This window comes from Aplidium turbinatum, chromosome 13 (genome assembly GCF_918807975.1).
Source record: "Aplidium turbinatum chromosome 13, kaAplTurb1.1, whole genome shotgun sequence".
Taxonomy (NCBI): Eukaryota; Metazoa; Chordata; class Ascidiacea; order Aplousobranchia; family Polyclinidae; genus Aplidium; species Aplidium turbinatum.
In genome coordinates, this window is record NC_137484.1 from 24,855,710 (window position 1) to 24,881,104 (window position 25,395).

The window sequence follows — 25,395 nt, forward strand, 5'->3', positions numbered from 1 at the left end:
AGCAGATTTTGAAGTTAAGGTTCAGTTGTCAAGCAAAAATAGTTCCCGCTTAGCTAAAACAGCACCAGTTTTCTAGATATCTAGAGAAGGGGATATGAAGGCTCACAGCGATTGCCTTATTCTCATGACACTACCAGGGCGGTAGTTTGTAGGCTAGTGCTTTAAACATGTGGTTCTTTTTAAAATCGTAGAAAGTTTTGTAGTGCAGCGGGTACAATGAGCTACCAAAGACAGTTAGTAAATGTTACGTAGAGCATATTTAAAAAATACTTGTTTACAAAGACAGTTGAAAAGTTACCAGTAAGCCGTTTTTCTTAACAAAGCCTTTGCATAGGGACAGTGGAATAACGGGACGACTCGCTTTATTGATTTTTCTTGCGATATGGACAGCTGGAGGAATTTGCAAAATTTAAAAATTGGCAGAACTGCGAAAAGTTTGTTACCTTTTACGCAAATTCATTTTTAACAAATGAAATGCTATATTTTGCGCGAGGTTTAGGATGCTAGAACATCGACAGAACCTTGCTACAGCAGTGGGAGGTTAACTACTGTTACCACTGTAGCGTGAAATCTATTGCTGCATTATTATAACTAGTATGGCATTACATGAGCATGATATCACATATTTTCATACGTTTATTTTGGCAATACCCACTTTGTACACTCGTAGACAGGTCAAACACGCTGCACCTGGGTATGCGACATATGGCGGTAGACCTCAAGCTGTAGTTGCACCAAATTTTGTCATAACACTACGACCCTCCAGTTGCCCACCTTCTTTTTGAGTGAGCAATCCCCTACTTCTACCATCCCTACCTTTGCAGTAGGCTAGATGTAAAGAAAGTATGGGTAGTTGAATTAACAAGCAACCACGAGCATGCTGTGAATATCCAGGCCTGATGCTAATAGCGCAATGCAAGTTATCATACCAAGATTTATTAAACTACTATCGGTGCCAATTGTCATTTTATGATAAACACAGATTATTTACGATAAACAAAAGCCCTTCTATTGTCAGACATAATAAAAGCCTTCGTATCCCTTTTTTTTTTTTTTATATATCCCTGATAATTTGTCTTTTATTGCAAAGTATTTTTACATTTAGCCTACAATGCTTTTAGCCGTTGTAGGGACTATGTTGACAATTAACTTATAGGCATGTCCAGTGTTTTTTTAAGGTGTTTTGGGGGACCGAAACGGACCAAATTTCTCCAGCGGTTTCCCAAAATTTGGACTTGCAACTCCAGTAGAAAAGTAATAGTTGTTTCTCGCTATGTCTTGTCGATAATACGAATATAGCCTACGACCAATAGTTCACGCCCGGAAAAAAGAATAAGTGGAGGTACAGCTATCAGCTGAATCAAAGAGTTATTCACAAAAGAAGTGCACCTTCGATACTCGTCAATGTTTATTTCTGATTTATGGCGCATAATGATCAGTTTTTACGTGTGGAAAGATAACAAGCAGAAGCCAACAAGCACACTTTGTTTGATTGTGCAGCAAACTTGTTTGGCGGCCGTGTTGGGAAGGCTGCTTGGTCGCTGTCACAATCATTTAAGCTGTGCCTTGTCGAATAATTCATTTTATGTTGCGTTGATTGTATGTAGTTATGGCTATTTTTTGGTATTTAAATGAAACACTTGCGGTCTCTTAAAACTACTTAGCGGCCAAACTAAACCTTAAAAAAAAACCTGGGCATGTCTTTCATACTTTCCTACGTATTGTATTTTAACCGTAAAGCAAAAAGAGCCTTTGCCTATTTTACAAACACAACATCATTCCACATCAACGATCGTCGGTAGGGACAAATGCCTGCAATTTAAAAGCTACAACGCGTAATTTTTGTTGATTGAATCGCTTTATCTCCGCGAATTCCAACCAAAGAGAAAAGACTGAAGAAGATTAAACATGAAGCATTGCTTGTCTTGTCTATTCCGTTTGTGGGAAAAGAATCTAAAACGTTTGCTCGTAAAATCGGACAGTTAATGAAAAGTAAATTTGATGTGGATGTTTTTCCTACTTACAAAACATTCAAAATTAGTTCGTATTTTCAACTAAAGTAGCAGACACCCTCGCCTCTCTACTCATATGTCGTATATAGTTTTACATGTCCGTGTGATTCGGCATTGACGTACATCGGTATGTCCACCAGACATTTGACCACAAGAGTACGGGAGCATTTAAACTTTAGAGACTTTAGAAAAGTGCCATCAAAGACCACATCATGGATTGTTCTTTTTGCACAGATCGAAAATTCTCTACAGACTCATTTAAAATTTTATGCAAAGGCAAATCCCAATTTGACACAAAAATTCAGAAAGCGCTGTTAATCAAATGCTACAACCCAAATCTAAACGAACAATTATTTGGGGGAGGCGCGACCAGGGCCTCCGAAAAAAATCAGCGCTGATCGGGAAACAATACGAAAAATGGGTCCTAACAAAATATTTTTAAGCAAAAAGAATTTATTATTCGTTGCATGTTCGTCTCAATAAACTTAGCCTTCCTCTATTGGCGTGAAATTGAATTTCCTTTCAACATTCGATCTTAACAACGTATTGATATGGACAAAAAAACTTCTCTCGATATGAATATCTTCACCATTTACTCGATTATAACCTACTTGCAGCAGAAATACCATTGTTGCTAACTATTTTATCTAAGTTAGAAATAATTGTAAACGCACAATTAGGCCAGGACATGGACTAATGCCGGACGGTAAAAAAAAAATTGACGACCGGTAACCAATAACCATAGTATCGAAGGCACGTTTATCTTAGGAGAGGTGCGCTAGGAAATCAAAAGAAAATTTCTGCAAAACTATACTCAAATATTCAGTGTGGCCTAGACAAATATTTTAGTTTGTGCTGGGACAAAATTTAAGCTATTTTAAAGTTGCTTGTAAAAACTAGGTCGTATAAACAATTAAATATTTATAAAATAGCCTACTATTGAGATTGAAATACAAAAGTCCTAGTTTGTACGCAACAGCGGGTCTAGAAAAAAACGTGTAGGGCACCACAATTTAGAGGACACAAAAATTCAGTTTAAAAAATTCAAATTCAATTCAAAAATTCATAAACAATGTAAATTTTTGAGATCCAAATTTTGCCTTGTTTAGGTCGCTTTTGTCAGCATCGTATTAGTGACGTGAAGGTTCGCGTTATGAGAAAATATGGCGTCATCATAGAATGCTTAGAGTCCGAAGCTCAATTCCTTTGAGCGATGACAGAGCAGCTATGGCAACCAACAACACCCGCACGAGGTCAGTGACGTCACAATGTTCTCGGGGAAGCAGGACGAACGCGAAGACGACGCCCAGTGCTTGGTGGTTTCGTTGTTTCTGGGTTTCCCATGACAGTGTTGATCTCGCGATGAAGATTTATGATTCTTTGCTGCAGCAACAAAATAGTGGCAGGTTATGATGTGAGTCTAATAGATTTCTTGATGCTGTAGATCAGGTGCAATCTTGTACAAGCGAGTCAAATACAAAACTTGGGTGCAGGAATAAATCCTTCATAACTAATACAAAATCACTATCATGAAAGAAGTTGATTCTTGTAGTCAAAACAAATTTAATGCAGTCCACGCCACACCTACGTACGAACAAAAAGCGATGCATAGCTTAGCTAAAAAGGAATTGGTCGCATGTGCGAAATATTTTACCTTACCGGTACACTTTTAGTTTGATAATTTTTGGGTCGCCATAGCTTTGCAATTGCTACTAAAAAAACTGCCACCAAGATCTGCACCGGCGGCCGCTCCGGACGGGCTCGCGCCCGGCCTTCGACGCCTGCCCTCCTACTCTCGATCTCGCGTCGCGCCCGATCGAGGCGGGGCATAGGCCCGACGCTCGAGCGCCATCCATTTTCAGGGCCGATCGATTCGGCAGGTGGGTTGTTACACACTCCTTGGCGGTTTCCGACTTCCATGGCCACCGTCCTGCTGTCTGGATCGACCGACACCTTTCGTGGCAAATACAGCAACACTACAGTGCTCATGCACCTGTGATAGCTTTGTACTTTGACAATTCATTATCTAACGGCTCTACTCATCGCAGTTCTTTTAACAAAGTAAAACAACACTGAGCAAAGAAACTGATTATTCATGATGTTGCACAAGAGAGGGCTGTGTTGAAAATTTATTGCAGCGACACATTCAACCAGGTAGCGATTGCAATGTATCGTCTGTCAGTTTATCACAAACAAGTTATTCTTTAAGTGCAAAGGTTCAACTTTCATATCCTCGTTTCTCATTGGCTAGTCATGTTGGCATAAAGCTTCCGTAAAGGTTTTCACACCATCTTACTTTTTGCTGTTCTCATTCAAGTGATATCAATGGTTTCTTTTATATCACCAACCATCGTGGTCTCTCTATAGAGATAAGTTCTTTTCGAATATCAGTGGTTACCTTGGCCAATGTGTTGCCTGTCGGTTACTGGAAGCCACAATGCCATGTAAACTAACCACAGAGCACGCCATCCCAGACAAAGACAAGTGAAAGTGAGTGCGCATTGATGAAGATGACACAGAAGGTGACGCAAAATGTAAATTTGTGCTTTCAAGACAAACTCGTGTTTTGAGAAACAATCCTTAAAACTTTCAGTGCCCTGACAAGGACACATCCGCATGCTCTTGAGCGGGATCGAACTCATTTCTTTTCGAAAGTCGCATAGGAACTCATGCTTGAGGTGAACCTAAAGATTGGCCTCCCGCCCCTCCCATCTACTTATCCTCCACCACCTGACGTATGATTGGATGCGACAAATCCAAAAACTATTGGCGGAGATAGCACCGGTATGGAAAATTTCTTTTGTCAAGAACAACACTCTAACGCAATGGTTTTCAACCTTTTTGGTGGAACGGAACCCAATGAAACATTCCAAAAGCTCGAGGAACTCCTGCTCAATAAGTTAATTGCCTTATGCAAAAAACATCGTTTGATTAATAAAATTAAATCAAAATACTCATATTCAGATTTATTTATGTACAATACATGTAAAAATACAAACTGTAAAAAATTACATTCATTCTCATAAAAAATTCAATGAGAAATGATGATGATGATCTCTAACACGTTCACGGCGATTTGACCCACCGGTGTACAAACGATTAAACTGTCTGAAAGAACTCCTTGAAGCGAAGAAAACATGTCGACGAAATTTGGTGGGAAAGCAGAAAGTTAAAGGTAATTGCACCACAAGAAAACAACGAAAATTCGGGATCGCAGCGAACGTGTTAAAGTGTAGCAAATTTATTAATAGTGGAAAACCTAATCAATATTTGATTATATTTAAACAATATGCAATTATGCATATATTAATAAAATAGACTCTCGGATTTGAATGTAAACTTGCGGAACCCCTAGACTTACTGGCGGAACCTTAGGGTTCCGCGGAACTCCGGTTGAAAACCACTGCTCTAACGTGTTCATTTCAATCGTTCAACTTTTTGGTTTGCCCGAACTTCCACCAACTTGATTTGAAATCAATAAGTTGTCAACAAACTCTTACACAAATTTGTTTTTGAATTTCCCTCCTTTCGGTTATGCGGCTTCCTGGCGGTGAAGGGCGACCATCTGCAAAGTCAATGAATTGAAACATCAAGCAACACAAAAGCAACCGACGTGATTTTGAGAAGTTACAGGGATGCGATGCATTGACCAACCTGAATGGGACCAGTCAGGTATAGAGGCCAGTTTGCTGAAGCCAACGTTCAACGAACGTTTTTTCTTCCAAAAGTCTCTGAAAAACAAAAACATTTGTTAGAAGTTGAGGCAAAGTAGCTGAGCTGCATTCAACTTTCGTTTGGGTCCAACAAATGCCTCTGTAAGTGCGACGGTTTTCTAGGCATCTACTTGTTTCTAATTTGTTCCCATGTCTCAGTAGTCAGTGCAAGATGATTGTCCACCAACTGATCTTAAATAGTGTCGCTTTTACGTTTTAGTGGAGTTGTGAAAGGAAGGTAATTATATGTGGGTTTCACAACTTGGTCGAGTTTCAACGCTTTGTCCTAGGCACCTGCCTGGAGCATGTTCAATTCATGTACTAATACGCAGAATTTCACACTAGCTTACTAAGAAATGTGTGAAAATTTAATTTGTTTTTCACCCGTCTCTTTGTTCTCCACCTTTTGTTTTTCTTTCTGCGCATTCGTTTGCTGCATATTTCTCGTTGTTCAGTCAGCTAGCTAGTTACGTTAAAAACAAGTTGAAATTTAATGCACTTCTTACAAATATTTTCAGATTCTTGATGAGGGTTTAAGTTAAGCCGAAAACGTTCACCTGTTAAAAATATGTGTATTCTTTTAATTCTCAAACCGGTTGTGTTGTTGTGACTTGTCTGTCTGTGGTGAAAAAAAGAAAACTCTCTTACGAAATTAAATTAATTGTGAAAAATATACCAAATTTCAACTGTTTACGCATTATGGGGAAGAGACGATAAATCTTATAGCAGGTGAATAGATTAGCAACATCGCATCACCATATAAAATAATGTAATCTTAAACTTGATTAATATATTTGTGAGATAACAGTTTGACATTGAGCTATTTACAAAGACTAATGCAATAACATGCATTTGTACCTTCGGTAAGAGTAACATTATCATATACTTAAACAAAAATGGACTAAAAAGCGATAGAGATTGTCTAAAATTTTTTAATTTGATGCTTGCGAATACCAAACAAGCTATATTAAACTTTTATAAGTTAACTTTAACCAAAGTTATTTCCAGCAGAATCAACGTTTCTTACTTCGGCATCTTCCCATGATAAATTTGTGTCGTGGAGAAACACCTCACAATGGCTTGTCGATGACGACACAGTTGACGTAAACCTACAAGACAAAAAGATGGAGAGCTTGCAAAAACATATCAGCGTATCATTGCAAATAATTCAAGCCAATGCCTGAACGTAATATATCAATCATATAAAAAATATATTACAAACGAAGCAATTAGAAAAAGAAGTAGAGTGCAAGATAGATGGGCAAACGATTTAGAAAAACAAAAGATAAAATTTGCGGGACATACATTGAGAGGATCGGCTGGACAACTACATCAGTTGATTATTGAAGGTATAGTGGGGAGAAAGAGGTGCAGGGGTAGAAAACGAAGTTGAAAAAAATTACGATTTTTCAATTTTAAAATAAACATATTTGCATTGTCTATTTAAGGTGGCGGGGGGGGGGGGGGTATTTATTTTAGTGATAAGTTTATTCAAGCCTTAAAGCAGCCGGAGGCCATGGCAGCTAAGTAGTGCTTGAATGACCGCCTGTGCTACCTCCTCCGTCGGCCAAGTTTGGCCGCCGGTTTCTTCTAGCCAATTATTTAATTTCGCAATAGAATGATCGTGGATTAAATGTCGAAAATATGTAGTATCAAAGAGTGACGCAGAATTAGGTCAGGGCATCATAGCCACTACTGTTGTATTGAATATATCCAGCTGCGATCACCAACGCTGTAAGTCTTGTTTGCAATGCCCTATGTTTATTTTAACGAAGTCTTAATCCGAAGTGCTAATTCACATCGGCTGGCAATATTGTCGTTTTTATATCGTTTCAATGTTGTCAGACATTGAATCGTTGTTAAAAAGGAGAACTAGGTTAGTTGACATCCGTGGGTAAAACACGTGTCTTCATAGTTAAGAACGCTGTGGGTTAGTAACTTCACACCCTCAATCGTGACATCATAACGGAATAAATGGTCAGGTTTTATGAAAGGCGGTATGCAGTTGAAACAATTTACTGAGCTGCGAGCAGTTACAACAATTTAGGGTCGTTGGATGGTCCCGCATTACCGGATTACAATCCCGATAAAGCATTTAATACGTGGTACAACGATTCTATTGCAGGACGTCGCCTAGACTTCAACAACGCTAAGTGATCATTTTAACATTGTTGCAAGTTTAATGCTATTTACTTGTGCTATCGTTATTGTATTTTGGCCTCCAAGCACGCAGATTTGGCCGCCGAGAAGGAGCTCTCGGTAGGCCACGATGGCTGCCGGAAAAAAACACGAGTTTTAAGGCCTGTTTATTTTCATTTTTTAATCACTTAGACTATATTTATTAATTGTTTCCATTTAATTATTGGGATTGAGGTTAGAACTCATTTCATCAATAGCCTGCCCGATAGCTCAGTTGGTTAGCGCGTGACTTCTGAAGTAAAGAAGCTTCAAGATCAAGCAGAGCTGGTTTGACTCTTGGGGTGTGCGCTTGAGCAATGCACGTTAAGGACTGCTCTCCATTCAGCGGCATCTAATGGATGGAATAATTCCTTAGCAACAACACTTCAACAATCGGAAACTTTACTGGGTGATCAGGCCTGCGTCAGTGATTCAAAGCCTCTATATGTATGCGAAACAGCCAGGATTAAGCTCTGCAAGAAGCTTTCCCAGTCCAAGATTATATCAATCAGACGTCTTACAGCAGAACTCTACTTTCTATTATCCTTTAATGCACACATCAATTTGTTTCTCAGAGGTCATTTGATGCTGTCACAGTTTTTTTCTATCTCTTACCAGGAAAGGGACTTTGGAAAGGAAGGTTACATAATGTTAAATTTGTTCTTTAACAAATTCTCGGTGCCCATGTAATGTGAAACATGGGAACTTACAGGCCTGTAAATGTGACCAAAAACAAATCCAAAATAAAGAAAAAATATTTCAAGATATATCGATTGAAAAATAACCAGACACAAACCTGGTAGTAGACCATTATACATTGTGATTCAATAGAAGAGGATATCAGCTCATATATGTCAGCCAGTAACATTGAATAATCTAAAAGCACATTTTCAATGATTCTATTTATGTCTAAATCTAAACAAAAAGAAGAATTTAATTTTCTTTCCAACTACCACCAGTCAAGGAGGAATGAAAGTCATGCTTCTAAATTACATTTGTTTTAGGAAATTCTGAATCAAATTTCTACTTATTTAATGTTTTTCTGAAACAAATATTGCCAACTGTATAGTAAATATTTAAATGTTAAAGAGTAGTTGAGTGGACAACTGGACATCATCTGAGCTTGGTTGGATATCTTGAACAAATGGATGAAATAATTTAACAGAGAGTTTGGAATGGAGAGATAGTATATACATAATTTTAAAATTCTTCTTCTTCAATTGCCTTGCCTGAACCAGGCATCGACGGCCTCAGATGAATAATTAGACCAAATGTTCCCATTATATGTTGCATGGATGATTGTTTCTGTCTTGTCGTTAAATTGTTCCAGATGTGTTTGTCTTTGTCTGCCAGGTGCCCGCTTTCCAAAAATTTTACCAGTTAAAGAGAGATGCTCCAGTTTTTGCTTTCTTACTACATGGCCGAGAAATTTATATTGTCTGGTTTTCATACTTTTTAACAGAGATTTTAAAAAATTAAATAATTTTAAAATTAGAAACTTTAATAATTCTAAAGTTTTCTATGTGCGAGCCTTTCTTCTTCATTACTCCAAGTCCAAGGGTTTTAGGGTAATAATAATAGGATGCAACCTAGTTCGTACCCTGAACAGTTTGTACCCTCAGTTCGTACCCTGAAAAGACCGAGAGAAAAAAATTAAAAAAAGACGAAGTCGCTGATCGCAGTTTCCTCAATCAAACAAAAACTCTTAGGATCATTACCGGAAATTTCAAATTGTTTGCGGAAACTCCGATCAACCCTAACCCTTCTAAAATGTTTGCAGAAACTCCGATCAGCGACTTCGGCTTTTTTAAATTTTTTTCTCTCGATCGTTTCCTAACCCTAACCCCTTTTAAAATGTTTGCGGAAACTGCAACTGATTAGCGACTTCGGCAAACTCTTGGGATCATTACCAGAAATTTTAAAATGTTTGCGGAAACTGCGGAAAAACGGAAACTGCGATCAGCGACTTCGGCTTTGTTCTATTTTTTACTCTCAATCTTTTCAGTTTGTTTGCCGAAACTCTGATCAGCGACTTCGGCTATTTTTAATTTTTTTCTTCTCGATCTTTTCCTAACCCTTTTAAAATGTTTGCGGAAACTGCGATCAGGACTTCGACAAACTCTTAGGATCATTACCATAAATTTTAAAATGTTTGCGGAAAAACGGGAACTCCAATCAGCGACTTTGCTTTGTTCTATTCTTTTCTCTCGATCTTTTTAGTTTCTTTGTTTGCAAAAACTGCGATCAACGACTTCGGCTTGCCGGGCTGATCACTTGCCTGAATGTCAATGACATCGCCCCCCCCCTACCGTTAATTCCTGGATCTGCCCACTGTCTTTCACCACTAAATTTCCCACGTTACGCATCTGTTGCTGCACTTTCTAGGATACTTTCTGCAGTATTCGCACCGCATTAGATTTACTTGACCATTGTCGCCTTCATACTGCAGCCACTTGAAATTTTTTTCTTTGATCTGCTTTTGGATTGTAGCCATACCGGTACAGCACACATGTTTTTCAGTATAAGGCTACTAACAGTGACTTTATTGTTTTTATTCACTGCCGTAGAGCAAGTAGGTTCATCGCCCTCATTCTTACTTTCAGAATTTTCCCTGGATCTTTTCTTTTTGACTGTAATACCAAAACTTAACAAGTTGCAAAATCAACCAGGCAAAGTTAGCCCAACATTGTGTCATAGCCTCTATGTACATTGTATCCCAGTCATAGCCTCTATGTATTGTACATTGTACAAGAATGTATTTTTTCCAGCGCTTTTTAGAATCAGCAGTAAGTTGTTTCTTCTCCAGGTCTGAATGTAAAAAATTAACTAAATTTAAAAGAAAAAATTAGGCCTGGAGACATCCTATTTTGAAGAAAATTTGTTTGTAGTCATTTTGATATCATACAATTTGGGTAGAGAGGTAGCTCTTTTGAACCATAAACAAACATAACTCAACAACAACACTACATTTAACATTATAAAACAAGAAACAAAAGCGAACGTTTTCGGCTAGTCATACAGCCCTTTTCAAGCCTATATGAAGAAATACATATTAAAAGAAATGCTAAAGAATCATATAGTATCACAGCAAAAATATGGTCAAATCTAAACATTTAAGAAACAGTCTCTCTCACACAAAAATGACAACTGAAACTTACACAACACAACGGGTCAAGTATTTTGAGAAGTAAAAATTAATTAATTATTCAGAAAAGAAATCAGGCAGAATTACGCAAGATTGACAGAAGCACAACACGAGATAGTGGCACAAACAAAGAAAATGCGAGAAGCACAAGACATGATAATTCAATCAAAAACTGTTAAAAGATAAGAAGCTCCGCCAGCAAATAATTGCCTGTTGAGCCCTGGGTTTAAAGATTTGATGATCAATGCCTCGTGAATCTTGGTGTCGAACTCGGACAAACACTTACGAACAATTTTGAAGGACTGCAATGACGGTTTATTGTTTGAGCACGATTGGCAGTTTCTAATATGGTCTTTAATTGCACTGTTTTTATTAAAATTAGCTAAATTCAAATGCTCTCCCACTCTCGTCACCAAATGTCGTGTGGTCATACCAATGTATGACGATCTCGCATCATGCGAGCAAGTGAACTTATAAACGACGTTTGAACATAAGCGGAAAGGAGTTTTAGACTTCAACTGAAAATAATAACCAGCTTTAAATGTTTTATAAACGGGAAAAATCTTAACGTTAAATTTCAAGGCAATAAATCTGGACAAACTTGTGGCAAAACGTTTGGATTCCTTACCAACAAACGGGATTGTTAGAAAGTTTTTGAAATCAGGCTCCTCAACTAGAGACGTAGTGGAGACTAGTGTTGTCAACCGCGCAGCGTACGCGGCCGCGGTGACGTCGCCGCGCCGCGCGGGCACCGCGTAGAAATGTTGACTGTGCCAACCGCGCCGCGCGGGCACCGCACGGGCACCGCACGGACAAATAATGAAGAACAAAACTGAAAAAAAAATTTTTTTTGGTAGCATGGTTAAACAAACTTTTCAAGCTTGAACTCACTGTATCATTGAACATTCCAGTGTGATAACTGTTCTAGCGAGTTTATAACAGGTTCAGGTTGTGGAAATTTGGTAAATCCAAAGAAAACATCATGAAAAATGCGTTGCCAGATGAATTATTTTGCCAAATTTTTTAAACTTTTAAACATTTTATCGGAAATAAAATCGCAATTACATAAATTTGGCATATTTAGGACCTTTTAGTAAATCAAAGGTTGTAGAATTAATGAGCCTTGCTCAGCATTACACGTTGGAGAGTTAAAATCAGGATAATAAGAAGAAAAAATAGTAAAACTTTTGGAAAATTACAAGGAAATTAATTTATGGGAATCTGGTTACTGGCAACACTGTTCAATGCAATGTTGAGTCCTTGTCAAATCAAACCAGTCTTGTAATCCCAAAGGTTTCTGGAACTATGTAAAATCTAAAACAAGGTATCAAGAAGGTGTTGCAGACATCGACACTGCTTATGGAAGAACAGATTCTGATGGTCTCAAAGCTGCTGAACTGAATAGTGCCTTTTGTGGTGTATTTGTAAATGAAGAGGACAATAGGAATGAAAGAGATTTTCCTTCATTCAGCACTAAATCACTCACTCATGAGATGGAAACAATCCATATAACTATTGAGCAAGTAAGAGCTGAACTCAAAGCACTTAATGTTAACAAAGCGATGGGACCTGACGCAGTGCATCCCAGACTGTTAAAGGAAGCTTGGTGTCAAATCACCTATCCCTTACAAAAAATATTTAATCAATCATTGAAAACAGGACAACTTCCAGATGAATGGAAACAAGCTAACGTAACAGCCATCTTCAAGGGGGGTGACAGGCATTGTCCATTAAATTACAGACCAATTAGTCTCACTTCAGTAGTTGGTAAAATTCTGGAATCACTTGTGAGAAATCAAATTACACTGCACATGACAAAAAATGGATTTTTCTCTCAACACCAACATGGTTTCATGCTTGGTAGGTCATGTATGACTCAACAAGTTGAAGCACTAGACAACTGGACTGAAATTTTGGGCCAAGGTGGTAATGTAGATGTTGCTTTTATGGACATAAAGAAAGCATTTGACACTGTGCCTCATAAAAGGTTGTTGACAAAGCTTGAGGCATATGGCATAGAAAAGTTTGTACTGCAGTGGATAAAATCTTTTCTCACATCAAGAAAGCAAAGAGTTGTTGTGAATGGACACTACTCAGATTGGAGAAGTGTTAAAAGTGGTGTGCCGCAGGGAAGTGTATTGGGACCAACATTATTTGCATGTTATATTAATGACATGACCGAAAGTGTAAAATGTAATATTAAGTTATTTGCAGACGACACAAAAATATATCAAAAAATAACAAACAGAAGTGACTGTTTAAAACTGCAGAATGATCTTGATGCACTGAATGAGTGGTCCAGAAAATGGAAATTGAAATTCCACCCAGAAAAGTCCTGTATTTTAAGAATGGGAAAAAACCCACCAACATTCAAGTATACCATGATTCAAGACTATACTGACAACTCAAGAAAGGAATTGACATTTGTGAGTGACTACAAGGACCTTGGTGTAGTTATTGATCAGGACTTATCATTCAGAAAACACATAGAAAAAATGGTTTCTAGAGCTAACAGTATGGTAGGACTGATTCGACGCTCTATATCTAATTTTGATACCACAGTATTTGTCACTCTTTTTAATGCATTAATTCGTCCAATTTTGGAATACAATAATTTGATCTGGTTCCCAACATATAAGTACTCTGTAGCTGTAGTAGAAAATGTTCAAAGGCGTGCAACCAAATTGGTTCCTGGATTAAGGCATTTGTCATATTCTGAAAGATTAGAAAAATTAAACTTGCCTACTCTAGCATTCCGACGTCTTCGCCATGATATTATTCAAGTGTATAAATATTTAAATGGTTTTTATGATGTAAATTATACTGTATTATTTCAAATGAATCCAAATACCCATGATACAAGAGGCCATAACTTAAAATTGTATAAGCCACAAACTATGTCAAGGCTGAGAAGCAACTTTTTCACAGTGCGTGTAGTAAATGCCTGGAATAATTTACCACCAACAGTCATAAGTGCACTTAGCTTGAATGCATTCAAGGCAAGGCTTGACAAGCACTGGAGCAGCGATACATTGAAATTTACCTTGAAATCATCTTATGATGTTATGTATTAAGCGACAGTACTATTGTGTATGTATTTTTCATGTAGTATATATCACCGTATTATTTTCTGGTCCCACTAATATGTCTTCTAAAAGTTTATATATGTTATCAGATGTTATTGACGGTTAGAGTTATTAGTTATTAACTAGCTGTTAACCTAATTAACAGCAAATGCGTTATGTAGGCTATATCAGAATGATGAAAAAGCACCTCGGTGCTTACAACATCAAATATTTATTATTATTATTATATTATTATTATAGTAAAAGGCTATTGTCAGTTGTCGCTTGTCAGTATTTATTTCAGATTTTTTTTGACCATCACAATGAAAACAATACGTAGCAGAAGTCTAGAAAAAAGTAAAAGGGAGGTCTATGAGAATGTAGGAGCTTTTCTTCATTATAATATATTTTATCTGTAAAGTTTAACAGTTATTTCAGAAAGTAGAAAGCTTGTTCTAGCCATAGGCTATTTGTGCCCAGGGAACTCAGTGACATAACTTTGCTTCTACCTTTTTCAGATACAGGCACACACATAATTGCATACCTAATTTTCGATTTTGTAAATGCCTGAATTTCCTATTTATCTTTTAATTTTGAATTAAGGAACCTTATTGGATAACACAGTTTATGCAATTAACCGATTTCATCTTGCTATTTAAATACAGTAGCAATAAAAAGTTATTCATTGACGAGTGAGAACAACTAATCCAACTTCTGTGGCTGAATTTTTTGTAACTATTAGTTTCAGATTTTTGCGGTGCGGGCGCAGTGTGACATTTTCAGAATTTTTGCGGTGCAGTGCAGTGTGCGGGCAGACATTTGCAGTGCGGGTAGCGGGCAGATTTTTCCTGCCCGCGCCATCACTAGTGGAGACTGAATTCAAAAACCCCCTAAGAACCTTATTGAAAAACCAAGTCGGATAATGATTGGCACCAAAGTACGAGCGTAATTTATTAATTTCATTATTGAAACAGTCATTGTTCAAGCAAATGTCTCGAGCTCGCGAGATAAGGCACTTGATCAAAGCAGATTTGTAATTAGATGGGCAAACAGCGCTGAAATTAAGAAAAAGATTAGTGTTTGTCGGTTTACGCCAGACCCAAGTATCAAACTCATTACCATTTATCTTAATTTCTACATCCAGAAAAGGTAGAGTCTCCGTGGCTTTTTCTACAGTAAAATTTATGTTTTGATATTGCGTATTGAGTACTTCAAGAAACTGTGAACACAAATTATCGTTATCAAATATGGCAAAAATATCGTCAATATAACGTAAGTAAAGCTTGGGAAAGAATTGGGAAGTACTTTTAGAAAAAATGTTATTTTTGAGGTGGGCAAGAAAAAAATTGGCAAGAGTGAACCCATAGCCACTCCGTCAATTTGCTTGTACAATTTATCTTTATATATGTCACGATTTCTTTCTATCTCTTACCAGGAAAAAGACTTGGAAAGGTTCAATGACGTAGTTTAATGGGTCAAACCGAAAAGCAGTCAATTAAATGTCGAATAATTCTACTAGTAAAATGATAATCTGACTTCTTGAAAAACTTTAACGAACGGCTCCTCAAATAACTCTAATTTCTGCATCAACTACCAATCCACAACTCATAGCACAACTCTCATAACCAACTCAATAATAATCATCATAATAATAATAATTTACACAAACTACACCACTATTTATATAGTTGGTTGTTCAGTCCAGTAACTTCGAGAAGGTGACGTAGTGTTGCATCACACGAACTCATCGTCGGTCACGTAGCATTGAGATGTAAACAACAGAAGTCTCTAGAATGTCACGTAGGGCCGAAGGTTGTAGAAAACACGTTACATAATACAGATTTCGTCATCAGAGGTTACTTTAGGTCAATACCCGATAACAACACATCGCTCAAAATTCCATAATGAAAACAACACGCTCGTTGAAGATACAAAGCAAGCCATCGCGAGGCATTGCACCTTGATTGTGACATACGCCCCCCCCTAGAATATTGTTGCAAACAATATAACAACACAATCAATACAAAACACACTACAAAATAAAACACCAAAAAAAAACGTTATTTGCCACAGCGGTATACAGCTGAGCAACTGTCAAGTTAATCAATGTTTATTCGACTCATACAATCGGCCACAATATTGTCCTTGCCCGGAATGTCTTCAATATGATAGTCATACACTTGCAATGCCAAAGCCCAACGCATTATCCGATCGTTTTGAAATTTGGCGTGGGAAAGGAAAGTTAATGGCTTATGATCCGTTTGCAAAATAAATGGTTTTCCCATCAGAAACAGACGGAATTTATTAATGCCCCAAATTATTGCAAGGCATTCCTTTTCTATCGTTGAGTATTTCTGTTCGGCATTGGTTAGCTTCTTACTGGCATATGTGACTGGATATAGTTTGTCATTGTGTCTTTGCATCATCACTGCTCCAATACCAACGTTTGATGCATCGGTTCGCACGATGAATTCCTTATCATGGTCGGGCAATTTCAGAATTGGTCTTTGCAGAAGACTTTCCTGTAGTGTTCGAAACGCTCTCACTTGTTCTTCCTTTCACATTACGTTGTTTGGCATCCCCTTCTTAGTTAGATCACTTGGAGGCGCAGCAATCGTAGCAAAAGATGGAATATGATCCCTGTAATAACTTAGCAAGCCAAAGAAAGAACGCACCTCCTTTTTAGTCTTGGGACGTTTCGCGTTACGAATTTTCTTTAGGTTTTCTTCATTCGGCGTAATCCAATCATATCCCACTATATGACCCAAAAATTCCACATCCTTGGTCGCAACAATGCATTTTGACGGGCGGGCTGTTAAATTAGCGACACGAAGGCGCCCAAACAGTTCGTCGAGTGTCCGTAGATGTGTGTCCCAATCTTTAGTGTGTATAATCAAATCATCAATGTAACTTTCTACATTATCCATTCCGGATAGAATTTTTCTGATTGCGCGCACTAAAGTCGCGCCAGAGTTTTTCATACCAAACGGCATTCGAATGAACTCATACATTGCAACTGGCGTCACAAAAGCAGTCTTGGGAATATCCTTTTCTTCCACTGGAATTTGCCAATAACCCGTACTTAAATCAATCTTCGTAAAATATTTGCTCTTACCCAGGCGTTGAAATAAACCTTCGGCCGTGGTCATCGGTTCTGGATCGAGTGTAATCTTATTGAGCTTCCGATAGTCGACGCAAATTCGATTGGATCCATCTTTCTTTTTCACGATAACAATCGGTGAAGCATATGGAGATGTCGATTTACGAATGATTCCTTGCTGTTCCATTTCTTCCATTTCCTTCTTCAAATTTTCTCGAACAGCGTATGGCAAAGGATAAGGTTTAGAACGAATTGGTATATCAGTGGTCACGTTGATTTGATGGCTAGTGACTTTTGTTTTTCCAGGTAGATCTGAAAATAATTCCTTATGTTTCCTCAGTAAATCATTGATTTCTTTCCTTTGTACGTCCGGCAGCTTGGAGTCAATAACCACATCGTTGATATTCTCTCTTCTATGGCAATTTCCTAACTCTAGTAACTCATCATCATCGACACTATAATCTTCGTTATCTTGATGTTCCATTAATCCTGTTAATGTCACCATGGGCTCTGACACTTGTAAAGAATCTTGGAACATTTGCTTCTTGCTTTTAGCGTCTTCATCTCGATCATAGTACAACTTCAAAAGATTAGCATGATACGTTTTTAGCTTGTTACGAAGAGAAACGAGAAAGTCATTTTCTCCGACCTTCTTTTTAATTTGGTAAGGGCCTTTCCATTGCATCAACAATTTGTTGTTGTCACTCGGCAGCAAAATCAGCACCTTGTCCCCTTCCTTTAAGTTTTTCCTTGTCGTTTTCCGATCAAAATATTTTTTATGTTTTATTTGGCTTTTCTCTAGCTCTTCCTTGGCAATCTTCATAGTTTCTTCCAGGCGTTCCTTAAGTTCCAAAACATATTGATAGCTAGTTTTTACTTCTGAAGAATCGGATTCATTGGTCCAGAATTCCCTTAGAATCTTCATTGGCCCTCTAATGGTCCTCCCATACAATAGTTCAAAGGGGGAGAATCCAGTTGATTCTTGGGGTACCTCTCTGTACGCGAACAACAAGGGATTAATAAATCGGTGCCACTGTCTGGGCTGTTCGCTACAAAGCCTCCTTAACATCTTCTTTAGTGTTCCATTAAAACGTTCCACCAATCCATTACACATGGGATGGTATGGAGTAGTCCTGAGTGACTTAATGGAAAGTAAATGGGATACCTCGTTCATGCAATCAGAAACAAACTGTGTTCCTAGGTCGCTCAAGACCTCCTCAGGAATACCCGGGTCTGCTACTATTCGGCGAGTCCGATTCGGCGAGTCCGATTCGGCTAATCCGATTCGGCGAGTTCCCTATTCGGCGAGAGCCTTTTTCGGCGAGTGCCCTATTCGGCGAGTTTTTGAAATTTTATTTTTGAAAGGGAATTATCGGGTACCGTAGCCTAATTATAATTGCCATTTGGTAATAACGGCAATTACAATTAACGGCAATAATAATTACAATTGCTAATAAACGTTGAAATCGTGCAGAAAGGAATAAAAATAAAATGTTTGAACTATTAAATTAAAATTCGTTATGTCAGTTCAGTTGAGTTGTTTTTATTTCTGACCATCATATGAAAAACAATACACGTCAACATAGCAAAGGTAGAAGCGACAAAACGCGAACGTTAAAACGTGCTTAAATTCGTCATGTCAGTTCAGTTGTTTTTATTTTTGATCATGATATCAAAAACAATTCACGTCAACATAGCAAAGGTGTAGAAAAAGGTAGAAGCGACAAAACGCGAACGTTAAAACGTGTTCGTGACCGAAGTAAGTTATTGAGTTGAAAGAAATTTGGCACGGTCGCAACACCTTCAGAAAAATTTAAGAAATGAAGAGAAAATGAAAAAAAGAAAATGTTACAAAAAAAAAATCATGTTTAATCTCTATAAGTTAGTACTTTTGAATAGTTAAAATGATTAGTTTGGATCAACAAATGTGTGGCCTACAGCTTGGATTGAAAGGAAATTATCGGGAACCGTAGCCTAGTTATCCCGACCAGCAGAAATTGCCGTTTTTACATCGTTTTAACGTCGTTAAACGTTGAAATCGTGTAGAAAAGAGAACTTTGCTGACTAGGATACGTTGAAACTGGGAAACATTCACAGAAGCCTTTCGATTTGTTCCAAGAACCCATTTAGCCTAACAGTTCATTTGTGCATTGATTCAACGTCTGAATACATTATCTTCAAAATGCATAATCTTAAAACTGCAACGTATCGAAGGACTTCTGTGAATGTTTCTCAGTTTCAACGCAGGCCTTAAAACTCGTGTTTTTTTCCGGCAGCCATCGTGGCCTACCGAGAGCTCCTTCTCGGCGGCCAAATCTGCGTGCTTGGAGGCCAAAATACAATAACGATAGCACAAGTAAATAGCGTTAAACTTGCAACAATGTTAAAATGATCACTTAGCGTTGTTGAAGTCTGGGCGACGTCCTGCAATAGAATCGTTGTACCAGGCATTAAATGCTTTATCAGGATTGTATTTGCGGGACCATCTAACGACCCTAAATGATGTCACCATTGAGGGTGGAAGTCACTAACCCACAGCGTTCTCAACTATGAAGACACGTGTTTTACCCACGGATGTCAACTAACCTAGTTCTCCGTTTTAACAACGATTCAATATCCGACAACATTGAATCGATATAAAAACGACAATATTGCCAGCCGATGTAAATTAGCACTTCGGATTAACACTTCGTTAAAATAAACATCGGAAATTGCAAACAAGACTTACAGCGCTGGTGATCGCAGCTGGATATATTCAATACAACAGTGGCGACTATGATGCGCTGACCTAATTCTGCGTCACTTTTTGATACTACATATTTTCGACATTTAATCCACGATCATTCTATTGCGAAATTAAATAATTGGCTAGAAGAGACCGGCGGCCAAACTTGGCCGACGGAGGAGGTAGCACAGGCGGTCATTCAAGCACTACTTAGCGGCTATTGCCGCGATGGCCGCCGGCTGCTTTAAGGCTTGCAACGTATCCTAGTCATCAAAGTTCTCTTTTCTATACGATTTCAACGTTTAGCGACGTTAAAACGATAGGCCACACATTTGGTTAGTCTTTTCATTCTGTTACTACAATGTAAAAATGAACTGTTAGGCTAACTGGGTTCTTGGAACAAATTTTTGCTGGTAGGGATAACTAGGCTACGGTACCCGATAATTCCCTTTCAATCCAAGCTGTAGGCCACACGTTTGTTGATCCAAACTAATCATTTTAACTATTCAAAAGTACTAACTTATTGATATAAACATGATTTTTTTGTAACATTTTCTTTTTTTTATTTTCCCTTCACATCTTAAATTTTTCTGAAGGTGTTGCGACCGTGCCAAATTTCTTTCAACTCAATAACTTACTTCGGTCACAAACACGTTTTAACGTTCGCGTTTTGTCGCTTCTACCTTAAAAACAACTGAACGGACATGACGAATTCAAGCACGTTCACCGACGTTAAAACGATGTGAAAACAGTTAGGCTGCGGTACCCGATAATTCCCTTTCAAAAATAAAATTTCAAAAACTCGCCGAATAGGGCACTCGCCGAAAAAGGCTCTCGCCGAATAGGGAACTCGCCGAATCGGACTAGCCGAATCGGATTAGCCGAATCGGACTCGCCGAAACGGGCCATTCCGGGAATACCCAGCCTACTGTAAATATCGATCAAAGCCTCAGCTACAGTTTCAGTATCTATCCTTTTCAATGGTACAGCTTCTGGATACCTTGTGGCATAGTCTACCAGGGTCAGAATGTAACGGTGACCGTCATCACTAACGGGAGCAATCGGTCCTATCAAATCGATTGCAACTCGTTTAAAGGGTAGGTCAATCACCGGCATCTTCCCTAAAGGAGCTCTTCCAACTCTCCCCTTCGAAACTGTTTTCTGGCATATATCACAAGATCTACAGAAGCTCACAACATCACTATGCATCCCTGGCCAAAAGAAATTGGTGTTGATTCGATCTTCCGTTCTTTTTACACCCATATGTCCACCAAAAATGGAGTCATGAGCAATCTTCATCACTTGTTTTCTTAATTCCTTTGGCACTACAATTTGGCTCCATACTTCTCCGGTATCTAATCTTTTACGTTTTCGACGAAGGATTTTTCTACACTTTTCATATTGAACCTCAAAATTTCCTCTTTTAATTGGCTCTTTCATATTAACAAATTTCTTCAGAGTCAGGTCGTTTTCTTGAATCTCAGCCAATTTATCCCTCGTAACGGTTAATTTGGATTGTACCTCAGCTACCTTTAGAGGCTTTACATTATCTTCCCTCTTTCTTGCCTGTGCCCTCGTAACAGCGGCGGCAGATATACCCCACTCCGGATCAGGTTCACCAGGTGCCCTTGCTTTATCCACATTACCAATCACTAGATCAAACAAACACCTTTCCAAACATAAGGCTTTCACAATTCCGGTAAGGTAAGGAGTATCGATATGCACTCTCGCTAAAGGTCCTTGAATTAAAGTGGTATCAATTGCCGTGGTATGACCCGTTTTACCAGTCAATTGATCTTCACTGACTAAGCTTCTTTTAATAATTATACCGGTACATCCAGTATCCCGTAAAACCTTCACCTCCTTATGTCCCACTTTTCCAACCGCTATGGGCAAATTAGTGTTAATTTGTTTTTCTTCAGATATATCTTCCATTCTCTTCTTTTCTGACCAACCACCACTCTCATCTGGATTCTCCTCTTCTGGTAATAAAGTTTGAATTTGGATAGCTAATCTCACTCGGTGAGCTACAGTACCGGTCACGTTCCTCGGCGGCTGATTTGTGGTTTGAGAACGCGGCTTGTCTCTGCATTCCTTCGTTTCATGTCCATATCTACTGCAGAAATTGCACCACCTTCGTCCATCCCTGGGTTTAGTCCGACAATCAATAGCTTTATGACCTATCCCATTGCATTTAAAGCAACGAATTTCACTGGTAGAAAGGCTCTTGTAAAAACTACTGGTATGACCTTTGTCAGTATTGCGACGAAATGGTTCTTTATGCGCCAATTTCTTGCCATGAGCAACCAAGTACTGTTCCGCCACACTGGCTATGTCTTCTAGAGTCTTTGGACTTCTCTCCATTAAATAAACAGACAGATCTTTTGAACATGAATCTGTGAATTGTTCCTTAACTATAAGGTTTGCCAATCCGTCCAATGATTGTTCGGCCGCCGAAAGTTCAAACCATTTTAACAAAAGGTTTCTTAAACGTTCAATAAATTGACCTGCGCTTTCGTGCCGTTCAGGCTTTGCCTCACGGAACCTTTGACGGTATCCATGCTCGGTAAAATTGTATCGTTTTAACAGAGCTAACTTCAATCTGTCGTAGTTCATGGCCTCTTCTTGCGAAAGTCTTGAATATACATCAAGAGCTTGTCCCGATAATAACATGCTTAGCTGGGTAGCCCACGTCGACTTCTCCAATTTGGCTATTGTAGCATATCTTTCAAATCTTAACACATAACTATCCAACTCATCTTTTTCTTCAACAAATGATGGCAAATCTGGACGTCTAACTTGCGCCACAATAACATCTCGAGCATTATCATTAGTAAAATTAGATCGCTCACCAATGTCCAGCTTTTGTCTTTCTAATTCAAGTTTTAACTTTTCCAATTCATATTGCGCTCTTCTTTCTTCAGCTTCTGCTTCGCGTTGCGCCCGATTCTCTTCGGCTTCTGCTTCGCGCTGCGCCCGCTTCTCTTCTGCTTCAGCTTCACGCTGTGCTCGTTTTTCTTCAGCTTCAAGTTGTGCTCGCTTTTCTTCAGCTTCAAGTTGTGCTCGCTTCTCCTCAGCTTCAAGTTGTGCTCGCTTCTCCTCAGCTTCAAGTTGTGCTCGCTTCTCCTCAGCTTCAAGTTCTGCTTTCCTTATTTCACGAGCAGCTCTTCTATCTTCTCTTTCGTCAGCTTCTCGCTGAGCTTTTTGGTCCATTATCTTGTGATACTCTTCCATCACAAACTGAGACTTCTCATTACCAGTCAGCCCCATTCGTTCAGCCATGCTCCCTAAGTCTTCAATCATCTCATGTTTGACAGTATCCGCCATCTTGACATTAATTTATTATTCTTTCAATAAATCTTTGGTATTCTTCGGTTTTTCGGTTAAATCCCGGACGAGCTCCCAGAATGTCACGATTTCTTTCTATCTCTTACCAGGAAAAAGACTTGGAAAGGTTCAATGACGTAGTTTAATGGGTCAAACCGAAAAGCAGTCAATTAAATGTCGAATAATTCTACTAGTGAAATGATAATCTGACTTCTTGAAAAACTTTAACGAACGGCTCCTCAAATAACTCTAATTTCTGCATCAACTACCAATCCACAACTCATAGCACAACTCTCATACCAACTCAATAATAATCATCATAATAATAATAATTTACACAAACTACACCACTATTTATATAGTTGGTTGTTCAGTCCAGTAACTTCGAGAAGGTGACGTAGTGTTGCATCACACGAACTCATCGTCGGTCACGTAGCATTGAGATGTAAACAACAGAAGTCTCTAGAATGTCACGTAGGGCCGAAGGTTGTAGAAAACACGTTACATAATACAGATTTCGTCATCAGAGGTTACTTTAGGTCAATACCCGATAACAACACATCGCTCAAAATTCCATAATGAAAACAACACGCTCGTTGAAGATACAAAGCAAGCCATCGCGAGGCATTGCACCTTGATTGGGACAATATAGATAAAGTACAAAGATTAAGTATACAAAGATAAATTGTACAAGCTGGTTATTATTTTCAGTTGAAGTCTAAAACTCCTTTCCGCTTATGTTCAAACGTCGTTTATAAGTTCACTTGCTCGCATGATGCGAGATCGTCATACATTGGTATGACCACACGACATTTGGTGACGAGAGTGGGAGAGCATTTGAATTTAGCTAATTTTAATAAAAACAGTGCAATTAAAGACCATATTAGAAACTGCCAATCGTGCTCAAACAATAAACCGTCATTGCAGTCCTTCAAAATTGTTCGTAAGTGTTTGTCCGAGTTCGACACCAAGATTCACGAGGCATTGATCATCAAATCTTTAAACCCAGGGCTCAACAGGCAATTATTTGCTGGCGGAGCTTCTTATCTTTTAACAGTTTTTGATTGAATTATCACGTCTTGTGCTTCTCGCATTTTCTTTGTTTGTGCCACTATCTCGTGTTGTGCTTCTGTCAATCTTGCGTAATTCTGCCTGATTTCTTTTCTGAATAATTAATTAATTTTTACTTCTCAAAATACTTGACCCGTTGTGTTGTGTAATTTCAGTTGTCATTTTGTGTGAGAGAGACAGTTTTTTAAATGTTTAGATTTGACCATATTTTTGCTGTGATACTATATGATTCTTTAGCATTTCTTTTAATATGTATTTCTTCATATAGGCTTGAAAAGGGCTGTATGACTAGCCGAAAACGTTCGCTTTTGTTTTTTGTTTTATAATGTTAAATGTAGTGTTGTTGTTGAGTTATGTTTGTTTATATTTTGATATCAAGATGGACGAAACCAGTGAAAAACTCATTAGTGAAATCGGCAGCTTTTTTTGCTTTATAAATATGTTAGATCTCCCCAGCAAGGCGAATTGGACCTAAATATTTTGGTGCTCTTTCACAATTCGCCCGCACACTCGCTCGCACACTGCACCGCTACCCGCACTGCACTGCAAATGTCTGCCCGCACACTGCACCGCAAAAATTCTGAAAATGTCACACTGCGCCCGTACCGCACCGCAAAAATCTAAAAGCATCACAGCATACTTGCACAAGTGTATGCAAAATATGAGTGAGTCTATTTTATAAAATCAAATTTTGGATAATTGGACAGTATCAGGAACTTACCACAGTCATCGACCTTGATAGCAAATCGCCTGAGTTGCCTATCTTGAATGTTGGGTCCTAATCTAAGTGAACTTGCTGAAATGTTTTTCTGAATGTCCTTTTTTCTGTGTATATGCACATAACATTCTTCCCATCTTTGAACACCTTATATCCTATTTCATACAGAAATTGCTTGAATCTAAAACATCACTGGCACACAAAAATCACTCTTGTCATAGGTGACCTGTTTATCCTTGCCCCTAATTTGTCATACCTAAAAAATTTTGACAATCAATTTACTGACAAGTGCAGAGTTGCCAGATTTTTTCACAAAAAGTAGCAAAATGGATTGGAAAGTA

At 38.4% G+C, this 25,395-nt stretch overlaps 2 protein-coding genes across 2 annotated transcripts in view; both read right to left on the reverse strand.

Moving 5' to 3' along the window:
* Positions 1 to 1,040: 1,040 nt before the first annotated feature.
* On the reverse strand, positions 1,041 to 8,820 carry LOC145782367 (large ribosomal subunit protein mL52-like). Its single transcript, XM_082594152.1, has 5 exons — positions 8,700 to 8,820; positions 6,753 to 6,834; positions 5,667 to 5,743; positions 5,513 to 5,577; positions 1,041 to 3,395 (listed from the first exon to the last, which is right to left on the reverse strand). The coding sequence occupies exons 1-5, from the start codon at positions 8,719 to 8,721 to the stop codon at positions 3,276 to 3,278; spliced, it is 366 nt and encodes a 121-aa protein (XP_082450278.1). The 5' UTR covers positions 8,722 to 8,820; the 3' UTR covers positions 1,041 to 3,275.
* A 7,851-nt stretch (positions 8,821 to 16,671) lies between these two features.
* The window catches only part of LOC145781778 (uncharacterized), a 31,107-nt gene continuing 22,383 nt past the window's right edge, over positions 16,672 to 25,395 (reverse strand). Inside the window, exons 3-4 of the mRNA XM_082593449.1 lie at positions 20,939 to 21,920; positions 16,672 to 18,346 (exon numbers count right to left, since the gene is read on the reverse strand). Of these exons, the coding sequence (XP_082449575.1) occupies positions 16,672 to 18,346; positions 20,939 to 21,920 (2,657 nt within the window). The remainder of the gene's footprint in view (positions 18,347 to 20,938; positions 21,921 to 25,395) is intronic.

What these genes read in the sequence shown, in the direction of transcription:
- LOC145782367 (XM_082594152.1), bottom strand. Translation starts at nt 8,721, where the DNA reads ATGTATAATGGTCTACTACCAG. An exon ending in ACCTGACTGGTCCCATTCAG is followed by an intron (nt 5,578 to 5,666) that starts GTTGGTCAATGC and finishes TTGACTTTGCAG; the next exon opens with ATGGTCGCCCTTCACCGCCA. An exon ending in AAATTCAAAAACAAATTTGT is followed by an intron (nt 3,396 to 5,512) that starts GTAAGAGTTTGT and finishes TTGTTGCTGCAG; the next exon opens with CAAAGAATCATAAATCTTCA.